General features: G+C 38.0%; 3 protein-coding genes across 4 annotated transcripts; all 3 read left to right on the top strand.

The window, feature by feature from the left end:
• The first annotated feature begins 3,239 nt into the window (after nt 1–3,239).
• Nucleotides 3,240–7,681, top strand: LOC122603702 (ultraviolet-B receptor UVR8-like). Of its 2 annotated transcripts, none has more exons than XM_043776476.1 (10): nt 3,240–3,549; nt 4,542–4,615; nt 4,710–4,794; nt 4,898–5,029; nt 5,103–5,339; nt 5,420–5,659; nt 5,785–5,828; nt 6,369–6,551; nt 7,066–7,156; nt 7,275–7,681. In XM_043776476.1, the coding sequence occupies exons 1-10, from the start codon at nt 3,333–3,335 to the stop codon at nt 7,436–7,438; spliced, it is 1,467 nt and encodes a 488-aa protein (XP_043632411.1). In that variant the 5' UTR covers nt 3,240–3,332; the 3' UTR covers nt 7,439–7,681. The 2 variants fall into 2 exon arrangements, with proteins under 2 accessions (XP_043632411.1, XP_043632410.1); XM_043776475.1 differs by having other exon boundaries at nt 5,414–5,659.
• Nucleotides 7,682–8,150: 469 nt separating this feature from the next.
• LOC122604899 (wall-associated receptor kinase-like 20) lies at nt 8,151–10,137 on the top strand. Its single transcript, XM_043777758.1, has 2 exons — nt 8,151–8,769; nt 8,842–10,137. Exons 1-2 carry the CDS (start codon nt 8,151–8,153, stop codon nt 9,927–9,929), a joined length of 1,707 nt encoding a protein of 568 aa, XP_043633693.1. The 3' UTR covers nt 9,930–10,137.
• Nucleotides 10,138–10,238: 101 nt separating this feature from the next.
• On the top strand, nt 10,239–12,668 carry LOC122604898 (wall-associated receptor kinase-like 20). Its single transcript, XM_043777757.1, has 3 exons — nt 10,239–10,323; nt 10,734–11,483; nt 11,560–12,668. The coding sequence occupies exons 1-3, from the start codon at nt 10,239–10,241 to the stop codon at nt 12,666–12,668; spliced, it is 1,944 nt and encodes a 647-aa protein (XP_043633692.1).
• The last annotated feature ends 236 nt before the right edge of the window (nt 12,669–12,904 follow it).

Here is a 12,904-nt window from a genome sequence, read left to right as displayed (position 1 = left end):
TGTAAAAATTACAGAGGAGCACGGCTCTTGTGTCCTGCAGAGGTCGTCCACAAGAGCCGTCCTTTGCACAAAGGCCGTCCTCTTCAGGTTTCGTACTTTTAACACATTGAACAACTAGAAAAATCAAAATGTTCCAATTCAAGAAAAGACACTTGGAATGTTCTTAAAATGATGTTAATAGACTACTATGCGAGTTTCAGGACCCGAAAAGATCAAACGAAGCCTCGGTAAAAAAAGGGTAAAAATTACAGATAAGCACGGCTCTTGTGTCCTGCAGAGGCCGTCCACAAGAGTCGTCCTCTTCAGGTTTCGTACTTTTGACACCTTGAACAACTTTCGACCCCTTTTTCTCAAAACCGAGCTTCCGACAACTGATTAGCAACTTAGTTTTGACATAAATCAACTAACACTACATTTCCAAAAGTCTCCATACCATCCATTTATACAAACCAAGTTTCTACAAGTAAACGGGTCATCTTACCCATTTTGACGCAATTTTCGCCCAAAGTGCAACTTTACATCTTTTCTAAAAAGCTTTACACCTGATCTTTTACATAATATAACAAAAAATGACCATCAACCAAAATGTACCAAGAGCCAAAAGGAGAGGGATAACTAAGCCTCTAAACTCAAAAGCTTGTCATTCATCCATGAATGACCTAAATACCTTCAAATCTTGCAAATCTTTACTTCAACCACTTCAAGCTCTAAATCAACACTTTCAAATCCTAGTTCCTTCTTCCGGAACTACCTATAAAAAGGGTAAACAACTAAAATATAAGCAAAGGCTTAATGAATATATTTGCATACATTTACGAATACGAAGGAGGGCATGTACAAGGACTATTACATGTAACATATGGCATCGTCATGACGCATTTACATGCTCACCTTGCACTCTAACAACACATATATGGATCCATATAAGCTAAACAATCATAACAATCATGTCAATCGGGATTTTTAGGCCCCGGAGGTTCTTAGGCCTCAAATCACATCAACTATCGGGATTCTTAGGCCCCGGAGGTTCTTAGGCCTCATAGACAATGCCTCACATGGGCTTAACACCGAACCAATTATCATGCTTGAAACATTCACATCTCATGGTAATTGGCCCAACGTATACATAAAGGTATGCAAATATACTCACCTCCTCCGCAACAAGGACAATAAAGCTATAACAATAATGCTCAACAAGCTCAACCTATAATCATATCATAAAAATGCATTAAGCTTACATTCACAACTTGACTAGCTCAACCTAGTCTCACTCAATCACTAGCCTTTCTAAACCCAAAACCCAACTCATTTGTCATTGAGTTACTTTCATCTTTAACAACAACATTAGGTAGTTCATTCTATCATTTTCATCCACATTTCAATATATAGCAATAATTCATCTTTTCTCACAAACTCAACTTATCACATTTGAACTTATCAATTCATAATTAAACACATCATTTAACTCAATGACAAATAGGTTAACTAAGGAGTTGGGGGAAATTAACCATAAATCATTTTCTAGTAAAAACCCCCAATTTGGTTCATCCATGAACCCTAATTTTACAAGAAAAGATAAAGTTAAATTGGGAAAATTTTTTACCTCAACAATGAAGACAATTACTTAGGGTTTTAAATTCACAATTCCTTCCTCTTTCTCTCCCAATTTTCGGCCACCACCACAAAACCCACAAACCCTAACTTTTGAATTCTTGAAAGAAAATAAATTGATGGTGATGATTGTTAGGGTGATTTCTAGTCTTGCAATTGAAGGTATTTTGACTTTGATTTTGAAGGAAATGGAGTGGATTGCATGAGAAAGTGAGGAAGAAGAAGAATAGTGGAAATATGAATTAGATGAGTGTGTGGCTGGCACCATTTCCAATTTTTAGGGTATTTTACCCGCTATCCGTTAAAATTTCAACTAAATTAACCCCATATCCAAAAATAAAATACTAGGAAATTAATTTAATGTCAAAACTAATAATAGGGGTTAATTTTTTTTACCTTAAAATCTTTGGGGTGTTACAATTGTGAGCACTACACATGAGGTACAGAGGCGGAACCAATAGGGGACTAGGGGGTGCTTGGTCCCCCCCCCCCCTCCGTTTTCATATTTTTGTTTACATGGTCCGTCCATAGTCGAATGAAAGTTATGTATATTTGTGTTGGAGATTGTTTTGTGGATATGAAGAATGAGTTGCAGGTTGTTGTTTCAAGAGGAAAAAAAAATCCTAAACATTTTTATTTAAATCCTTTATCTATGTTTAAGTTGTCAACTTTACCCCTAAATTTAAGGTTATTGTTTATTTTTTTGGGAATATAAAGTAAAGGAAGGAAAATGACATCTTTCTGAACTTTATATTTGTATCTTCGTTTTTCTTTTAAATGTAATTTCCGGTTTACGATATATAAATCTAGAACAAGTCGATTGCATCTTCAGTTACATATACCCAATTACGATTATAAATGAAGTTACTATATTTTTTTTATTACATTTTATAAAAAAGAGAGTCTACACTTTGTAACCACAAACAACCAATTTCGTTAAAAACGTCATGACAACATATTTCCTCGTTCGGTCTCCCTTAACCAGAAATCCTAGCTCCGTTCTTAATGGGGTAGGTTAGTGAATTCTGATTCATTTTAGATTTGCATTTTATCATATTGATTTTTGGCAATACAAAACTTAAAATGATATATAAACTTTAAAAATAATATTATAAGTTAATTAGAATATAAATAACATACTCGTATTTGAAATAGTGCCCGGATTACTAAGTTAACCTGTTTCGGAATAACAGTTAGAACCCGACTCGAAAAAAAGTCTTTAAATGTATTTTCTTAAACACTCTCAACTAATCATATTTTTCAATGAATCGAGCAATGTAATACAATCGGAGACAAGTTAACGAGTATGGTTGACACGTGACCAACGTCGGTATTTATTATTCGAGTCGAGGTTAATAATATTTAAATAACCACGTGGCAGTAAATGAAGGTGGACACACCAACTAAACCCAACAACGCTAGTATAATATGGGGGGTTGCAATGTAAAAGAAACCGACCTTCTGGGACCTTCTGAGGAATTCGTGGCTGAGAATAAACCTAACCAATCCTGTGGCTAATAATGAATCCACGTGGAACATGAGCATCCAACGTGGCATCTTCTTCCCCATGAAATTGATACGCCCCCAATTTTCTTCTTTCTTTCCTTTCTTTCTGATAAGTAAAATTAATTTTTTTCAGGGGTGGCTTACTAATTATTTCACACACACACACACACTAAATTCACCAATCAATTCAATTCAATTTAATTTGTTAGAAGAAAATGAATGTTGAAAATGAAGATGTGAAAATGAAGAAAAAAAGTGATGAAAAGGAAAATAAGATGATGGTATATATGTGGGGATATTTACCTGGAGCCTTACCGCAACGTTCGCCGTTATTATCGCCGTTTGAAGTTAGGCTTCCGCCGTCAATCGATGCCGGCAGATTCTTCACCGATGTTTGTGGCGGCGGCTGTGGTTTTGCTATGGCTATTTCAGGTTTTCCTCTTTTTTTTTTAATAATCTTTTTTAGTTTCAATTGTTTTAAATTTATTAATTGCAAGTGTAAAGTTAGAATCTTTATTTTGAACTAATCTGCAGTTTAAAAATAAAGAGGAAGAGCCAAAATGTAAATAAACTTAATATTTTATGTTATCATTTTGCAGCTTCAAAGTTTAAATTTTTAGGCTGAAGTAATTTGCAATAAAAATAGCTAAAATGTAGTAGTAAATTTGGCTATTCCAGGTTACTTATCTCCTTTTTCTTCTTCTTTTTATAAAAAATATTGTTATTATTATTATTATTTTTTATAACTGTTATTTCATCTCTTTGCATCTTAAAAGTTCAAATTTTTATGAAATCTTGAACTTCAAGTAATTGGAATCGAAAAGGAAATGAAGTAAATTGGTTTTTCTTAGATATAATGTATGCATATTATATTGGTTTTTTTTTTTGTATATTTTTTTGCAAATCTTGTGGCAGATTGTTACTGTTAAGTGAAAAATTATGATTAAAATTTGAAATACTTCGTGTTATTGAACAAGCCGTTATCTTTTCTTCCTTGTGTATAGTTACTTGAGATTTGAAAAGTTAAGGTCTTGATAGGAATTTGGAAGGTTGGAAGGTTTTACGGACTAAAATTTATGATTTTTTGAATGATGTTTTGGTGTCTTACGAAAAACGTTGGCTCAATACAACAAATGAGCTATTTCATTACTAAATAAAATAGTTTTCTTTTGTTAATCATTCAACTGTATATGTGTATTGTGTTCGTATTTAGACTTTAAGTAGCGATTCTTAGATTTAACATATCAAACATTCTCGAATTATGAAATGTTGCTTATTAGGTTGGAATTGAAGAAGCTCATGGCTTGAGTTACTCTACCTTGTCAAAAAAGGAGTTTAAATGCCCATGTGTTTATTACTAATAAACGTTTTATTACTCGAATATGTTTCTAACTGTCATTTCCCTCAATGATCCTTTTGTTCAGACACAGGGAAGCTGGTCACTTGGGGTTCAACAGATGATCTCGGTCAAAGCTACCTGACATCAGGAAAACATGGGGTATTGAAATGTAGCTTTGATATGTACTTCTTATATATCAAGTTTCATTTTGAAAGAAGCTAATGTGCAGTTTTCTTTACTTGCTTATGTTAAGGAAACACCAGAACCTTTTCCTCTTCCGAAAGACGTTTCCTTAGTGAGAGCTGCAGCTGGTTGGGCACATTGTGTTTGTGTAACAGGTACTACTTTCATACATTTATGGTTTATCTGTATATGAATTATTACAATGAGACTAAAAATTTTAAACCTTGGAAATAAGCATCACTTTTTTTTTGTCTGCAGTGGCAGGAGAGGTTTATACATGGGGATGGAAAGAATGTGTACCCTCTGGAAAAGTTGTTGGAGACCCAAACACGGCTCAGAGTCAAGATAAAGACTTGTTTGAGAGGCAGAACCCGTTTTTAACTGAACAAGGTAGTGTCATTTCAAGTCTAAACTAATGACTGCCGAAACTGTTTAATTATTAAAACTTCAAGTCTATTTACAGTGAGCTCTCGATCCCAAGGATCAAGATCCTCTGTCGCGCTAGCGACTGGTGTTGATGGTAAACCAGTTGGGGATGAAGGTGCAAAGAGGAGACGTGTTTCATCGACTAAACAAGCGGCTGAAAGCTCGTCATCAGGTGATGAACCGCTCTCTGCTTTGCCCTGTTTGGTGGCATTGAACCCAGGAGTAAGGATAGCCACAGTTGCAGCTGGTGGCCGGCATACATTGGCATTATCAGGTAGTTTTAATCCCACGTATTGATATGACATTCATGAGTTTTGATATTCTTAATGCATTCTAACTTCATTGAAGTTTCAGATATCGGACAGGTATGGGGTTGGGGTTATGGAGGTGAGGGCCAGCTAGGTTTAGGATCCCGTATACGAATGGTATCTTCTCCACATCCTATACCTTGCATTGCTACATCTGCTGTAGCAAAAGATAGATCTGCAGGCCTTCCCAGAGGAACTCTGGCCTCAGAAGGGCATGGGTATAGAGTCCCCGGAAATTATATTAAAGGGATTGCTTGCGGAGGACGACACAGTGCTGTTATTACAGGTAAGTTTTGTTATTAGGATTCATACATATTTTGGTCTACGTTTCTGGAAACAGGTGTGAGTTTTGCTATATATGTATATATGTGTCATCCCATAGATTTTAACCCTGTATATATGCATGTACAGATGCTGGGGCATTAATGACTTTTGGTTGGGGACTTTATGGACAGGTGACGTTCCCTTGTTCTGAAAACATCTGTTCTCTGTTTTTCTGTTCCTTCCGTGTTTGCGCTTACAGTTCTATATATCCCTATCTGTTATCCTTTTATGGCACTTAAAGTATGATATGATAGTACATACTCATCACAGTCTTTTGATTCTTGAAATACTTGAAATGGTGGAGATAGCCATTAGTAAGACTTTTGTCGTATACTCGTATGTTGATATTGAGCAAAACTGCAAATGATGGTGGTACCGGATCCTTATTAGCTTGTTATGCATATCGCCATTATATTATGTGCTGTACGTATTCTTGTTCCCAAACTAGTGGAGATTCATTGATATTGACTTACTCTGCCCAATCGACATGTAGGTAAGGTAGAAATGATGAAGAAAAAGCAGACTGAATGTTCAAGATGAAGTTCTATTTGAAAGGCGCTAAAACATTAATTTTGCGAATTTACATCTATGTTCTTCGGTTTCCATTTTTTACAAGTTATTTGGCAGTTGCATATCGGAATTTAAAGCTGTAAGTGTATTCTGTGATGTAGTGTGGGCAAGGAAGTACGGATGATGAGCTAAGCCCTACATGTGTATCATCGTTACTGGGCATCCCAATACACAGCGTTGCTGCAGGTCTCTGGCATACGACCTGCATATCAGGTGATGGTGATGTGTATGCTTTTGGTGGCAATCAATTTGGCCAATTGGGTACTGGCTCTGATCAAGCCGAGGTACTTACCCTCATAAGTTTTTGCAGTTTCAAATTATAACTTAAGAGCCCAGTGTAAACCTGTTTAAGGAAACATTAGAAGTTCAACACTCTGCGTAAAAATAGAAATGTGGCCATCCCAAAAATTTTACACTCTCTTATGCAAGATTTAAAAAATTATTTGAAGTGTGGCCATTTTAACTGGTTTCCCTGCTCTTTCACGTATGAAGATTTGGGATTAGATTGCCCACATGCCTGCACATGTTCACAATTTCACACATCTTTAAGTGTGTGGATATTCCCAAAACATTGTGTAGACTTCAGTTATTTGTTGTAGTAGCCATAAGCCTATCTATCTAGACTAGGGCTGTAAATGAACCGAACAGACACAAACAAAATCTTGTTTGTGTTTTTTTTTGTTTAGCTACGGAACGGGTCATGAAGTCATGAACTACTCATTGAACGTTTAGTTTGTTTACAGCCCTATATATAACGGCGTGCATGTTCTAACTTGTTGATTTCTGGTATCTTGTCAGACATTGCCAAGGCTCTTGGATGCTCCTAGCCTGGAAAATGAACGTGCAAAAGTTGTATCTTGTGGGGCACGGCACAGTGCTGTTGTTACGGGTATGTATTTTTGGCTGTTGGCATTCTGTTTTTTTACATACAAGTTATTATATACCATCGAATAACTGGAGTATCGAATATCTTTCATTATTAACATGTTTTCCTTGAATTGCTGAAGACGGAAAGGTGTTCTGCTGGGGATGGAACAAGTATGGTCAGCTTGGTCTCGGAGATGTAATAGACCGTAACATTCCAACTCAAGTTGCGCTAGAAGGATTTGTTCCGAGAGTTGTTGCATGTGGTTGGTGGCACACACTTCTTCTTGCCGAATCCCTTACCTGATGGGTTGCTGTCATACAGCAAGAAACAGTTTTGTTAGGTCAGTAGATGTCTCTCTTTTGTTAAAAAGAAGAGTGCATGTATATGCATATGTACATACAGTAGTTGATATATGCATGTGATTATCATTCTTTAGAGCTTGAAGATTTCCTGATTGTAGAAGTGGAATTGATTCTTACATTGTTGTACATATATGTCAATAAAACTTAATGTAAACCAAGTATTCCCTGGTGCATGATTCTTTCATCTCACATTTGCAGGCAGTTCTTTTGATTTCTTTCATTTTTAAGAGACCACTACGGTTTGATAGTTTATTAGTTGAAATTTATATGTGGAGTCCAACAGTTCCGTTCATAGTTATTCATCATTCTTTATTTTGAAATACATGGAGATCTGGTCATGGACTTTATATATAGTCTTCCTATCCTATTCACAATATGTATTGGACTAAGGGGGCATGGGTGGCCGTGAAATATAGTTAAGAAAAGAAGCCCCTTTTTTAAGATTTAGGGGGGATGTTACAGAAATGATAACAAACCAATATACATAGAGGCTGATCCCCAGTTGTTATGGGATCTTAACACGCCCCATCCCTAAAATCTTACTAGGGATTTTAATTTTTAACTTCCATCCCGAAAAAGACATCATTCAATTTCTTTGGACCTGTGTCCATCATCCTAGCTATTTTCGGTGTAGGGGACAAGAACGAGTGAACATGAAGGATTACTCAAAATATAATACTGTAAATTACCGTGCTACAAATAGTTTAGTGGTCCAGCCTTTAGGTATCATCACTTCCATTCAAATGACAGCTAACTTACCATTAACAATGCTGATAATTTTGGCCATCTTGCTAGTACCCACCACTTGCTATCCGGTTATCCGTTGCCCGGATTGTGGGACTACTATGATCCCGTTTCCACTCAGCACTGGACCTACGTGTGGCCGACAGTCGTACAAGATCCAGTGTGTTGGTCTTGTGTTGAATTTTGTTACACTCAATAACACTTACCCAATTATATCAATCTCTCCAAAAAGTCAACAGCTAGTGATCCAGAATTCACATCCTTTAAGCAACAGCAACACCTGTGTCACAGCTGATAATGTGACCCATGGTATCCTGCTGAATAGCTCTTCGCCCTTCACCATCACCCACATCAACTGTACCAATCCTGCCGTGGAATTGATGTGGGCACCACCTCCGGAGCCACAGTGTAAAACACAGGCTTGTTGCGAATCGACCTCCACTTGTAAGGTTGCCCATGATGGCACACTAAGGTGTTTTTGTAAACCTAAGCTTCATTGGGACACATTTTCTGGCCAGTGTGCTTCAGGTAATGATTCTAGGCTGAATTGACTTTTAGCATTAGGTAAAATAAAATGATTAATCAATCAGTGTATTGCAGATCTTGTGAGAGTCGGACCAAAAAGAATCGTACTTGTGGCAACTTCAATGTGTGGTGGTGTAACAATACTTCTATCAGCTGTATTTGCCACCATAATCTTCATTCGTTGTAAAAGAATCAAAGCAGAGCAAAAACGTATTGCTCGAGAGCGTGAAGAGATGGTGGCATCAGGTGGTGGTGGAAAGTCAGCCAAGATCTTTACCGGCAAAGAGATCAAAAGAGCAACAAACAACTTCTCATCAAGTGGTCTTCTTGGTGTTGGAGGTTTCGGTGAAGTATATAAAGGAGTCTTGGATAGTGGCACAACAGTGGCTGTTAAGTGTGCCAAGCTTGGAAACACCAAAAGCATCGATCAAGTCCTGAATGAGGTCAGAATCCTATGCCAAGTCAACCACAAGAACCTGGTACAGCTCCTTGGTTGTTGCGTTGAAAAACAACCATTGTTGGTGTACGAGTTCATTCCAAACGGCAGCCTCTTTGACCACTTGCATGGTCAAAGAAAACAATCTTTAAGCTGGATTCAACGACTAGGTATCGCTTGTGACATAGCTGAGGGGCTTACATACCTACATTTCTCTGCATCACACCCAATCTACCATCGTGACGTGAAATCTAGTAACATTTTGCTTGACAACAAAATGAAAGCTAAGGTGGCGGATTTTGGTTTGTCAAAACTTGCTCACGCAGATTTAACCCATGTGACAACTTGTGCTCAAGGTACTTTGGGGTATCTAGATCCTGACTATTATTGGAACTATCAGTTGACTGATAAGAGTGACGTATATAGCTTTGGAGTACTTTTGTTAGAAATATTAACATGTCACAAAGCTATTGACTTTGGCAGACCTTCTGATGATGTGAACTTGGTTGCTTATGTCAAGCGAATGGTGAATGAGGAAAAATTGGTGGATGTTATTGACCCAATGCTCAAGGAAGATGCTACGTTGCTGGAGATTGATGGTATGAAAGCATTAGGTTTCCTTGCCATGAGTTGCTTGGAAGAACGAAAAGAAAACAGACCCTCCATGAAGGAAGTATCCGAGGAGATCGAGTATATCATGGGTGTCTCGGTAACCACCACGAAATAGCTAAGTCGCAACAAGGGCTAGCAGGATTTGTGCATCATTATAAGTATTTCCAACACTGTTCATTCGGTGTTCGAGTCAGAGTGTATGCGAGGAAATGATAAAGTGTTGTATCTTATTCTAGGAAAATATGGTCGCTATCTTTGGAAATTTGGAAATAAGTTTCAATAAAAGTTGTTAAGGAGTTGAATGTATATCTTTGACTAATAAATCTTCATAAAGTCAAACATTGGATACTTACTTAGCCGCCCCGATCTCATTGTGTAGTTCCACCCGAGTTATATCTAAGTGTCAAACTAACTGAACCATCTGATGTGGGTCTGTCTCTCGCTATCACTATTGAATATAGCGTATTGTTGCTGCCAGGCAGTTCCAGAGGGTCTGGTGCAACGTGGACGTATATAATGTATGAATAAATCTATAGAGAACACGCCAATAAAATGCACAGCTGAATGTGCAAATTAGTAGATTATCATCTATTAAATTTGTATCATACTTAATTTAGTCTATAATATTCAAATAAAAATGGGCCTCCATCCCTAAACATCTTATTAGTTGGTTTTTTAATCCTAAGCTTCCATCCCAAAAAGGACATCATGCAACTTCTATGGCCTGCGTCCATCGTTAAGACCATTTTGAGGGTATGTGGGGGACAAGTGTGAGTGCACTTGAAGCATATGTACTAATGTACTATCGAAAAACAGAACCGTGAATCTTAAAGTAAAGGAAGTTTTGGGATTAAGAAATCACCATCCTATAAATACTCGAATGATCTGTCATCAATTCTTACTGCCTTCATTCCAACAGCACTCATAATGTTTGTTCTGGTTGCCGTTTTGGTAGTCCTTGCCACTTATGTGGTGGCTATTCGTTGCCCGGATTGCGGGACTGTTCCAGTTCCGTATCCGCTCAGCACTTCCCCCACGTGTGGGCACCAGTCATATAAGATCCGGTGTGATGCGGGTGTGTTAAAGTTTGACACACTCAATAACACTTACCCTGTCATATCGATAACCCCAAAAAACCAACGCCTTGTGATTGGGCAATCACTCTTCTTACCAAACACTTGCATCATGGCTGATCTTCCTACCTTGGGCATAAAACTGAACACCTCTATGCCCTTCACTATTTCCTTAAACAACACTATATACTTCTTCAACTGTACGGATACAATGGGGACGCATTCCTTAGATTGTACATCAACAAGCCCTTGCTATGCCTACCAGAACGCCTTACCTCAGATGTCCCTTTGTCGACAGACCCCACGTTGTTGCTCCTACCTAAAGGGCAGCTCAACAAACCTTTATTCTGTTCTGCTCATTATGGACCGATGCAGGGCATACAACAGCTTTGTGAATCTAAACAACTTGTTGCCGTATAGTAAGTGGCCTGACCCTGCTGTGGAGTTGATGTGGGATTTACCACCAGAGCCACCGTGTACAGTGCAAGCTCACTGTGACTCGACCTCCACTTGCAGGGACACTAGGGATGGCACACGAAGGTGCATCTGCAAGCCTAAATTCCGCTGGGATGCAGCTGCTGGTCTATGTGCTAAAGGTATGATCATAGTTTTTTTTTCACAGTGATGAAAATAATGAAATGAACCTATATTTATTGAATTGAAATGTTGCAGATCTCAGAAAGGAAAGATCAAGACGAATAGTACTTGTCACAACTACAACTTGCACTAGCACCGTACTTTTTTTAACACTTGTATTTGTGATTACAAGGAGCATTAAACGCCGAAGAATCAAAGCAGCACGACAACAACTTGCTCGTGAGCGTGAAGAAATAGTAGGGGCTAGTGGTATTAGAAAATCTGCCAAGATCTTCACAAACAAAGAAATCAAAAGGGCAACAAACAATTTCTCATCAACCGGGCTTCTAGGTGTTGGAGGTTTCGGAGAAGTGTATAAAGGTTTGATGGATGATGGCACCACGGTAGCGGTTAAATGTGCTAAGCTTGGAAACACCAAAAGCATTAACCAAGTCTTGAACGAGGTTCGAATTCTAAGTCAAGTTAATCATAAGAACCTCGTACATCTTCTTGGTTGTTGTGTAGAACTTGAGCAGCCATATTTGGTGTACGAGTACATTCCAAATGGGAGCCTCTTTGATCACTTGCATGATCGAAATAAACGGCCATTGACCTGGATTCAACGGCTAGGTGTTGCTCATGACACTGCAGAGGGGCTTGCATACCTCCATTTCTCTGCCTCTCCGCCAATCTATCATCGTGATGTGAAGTCTAGCAACATTTTACTCGATAACAAGATGAAAGCAAAGGTTGCGGATTTTGGTTTGTCAAGACTAGCTCAAACGGATGCAACACATGTGACGACTTGTGCACAAGGTACGTTGGGGTACCTAGATCCGGATTACTATTGGAACTATCAGTTGACAGATAAGAGTGACGTTTATAGCTTTGGAGTGCTATTATTGGAGATACTAACGGCTCAAAAACCTATCGATTTTGGTAGATCGGTGGAAGATGTGAACTTGGTCGCGTACATCAAACGAATTGTAAATGAGGAACGATTAGTGGATTCTATTGACCCAACTCTTAAGATCAACGCAAGTTCGTTGCTCATTGATGCTATGAAATCATTTGGGTACCTTGCTCTGAGTTGCTTGGAAGAAAAAAGAGAAAATCGGCCTTCTATGAAGGAAGCATCAGAAGAAATCGAGTACATCATGGGTATCGTTGCAACCACCTCAGAAGATCATCTTCAAGATAGATAATTATCCCTGAATCAGTGTCGTCATCATATAATCATCATCACTATCACTATACGTACATCATGTATTTAGGAGTTGTAATTAAACTATATATGCGCGCATTGGACGTTGTATGATCATGTGATGCATTATAATGAAAGATATTAGTTATAGTTACATATATATCTATACGAAGTAACCAACTAACTCAGCTAAGTATTCGACTCAACACATCTAATCCTTGAACAAGAGTCATACGA

This window comes from Erigeron canadensis, chromosome 6 (genome assembly GCF_010389155.1).
Source record: "Erigeron canadensis isolate Cc75 chromosome 6, C_canadensis_v1, whole genome shotgun sequence".
Classification (NCBI taxonomy): Eukaryota; Viridiplantae; Streptophyta; class Magnoliopsida; order Asterales; family Asteraceae; genus Erigeron; species Erigeron canadensis.
Note: the sequence above shows the minus strand (reverse complement) of the source record. Positions and strands in the feature narration are given on the sequence as shown.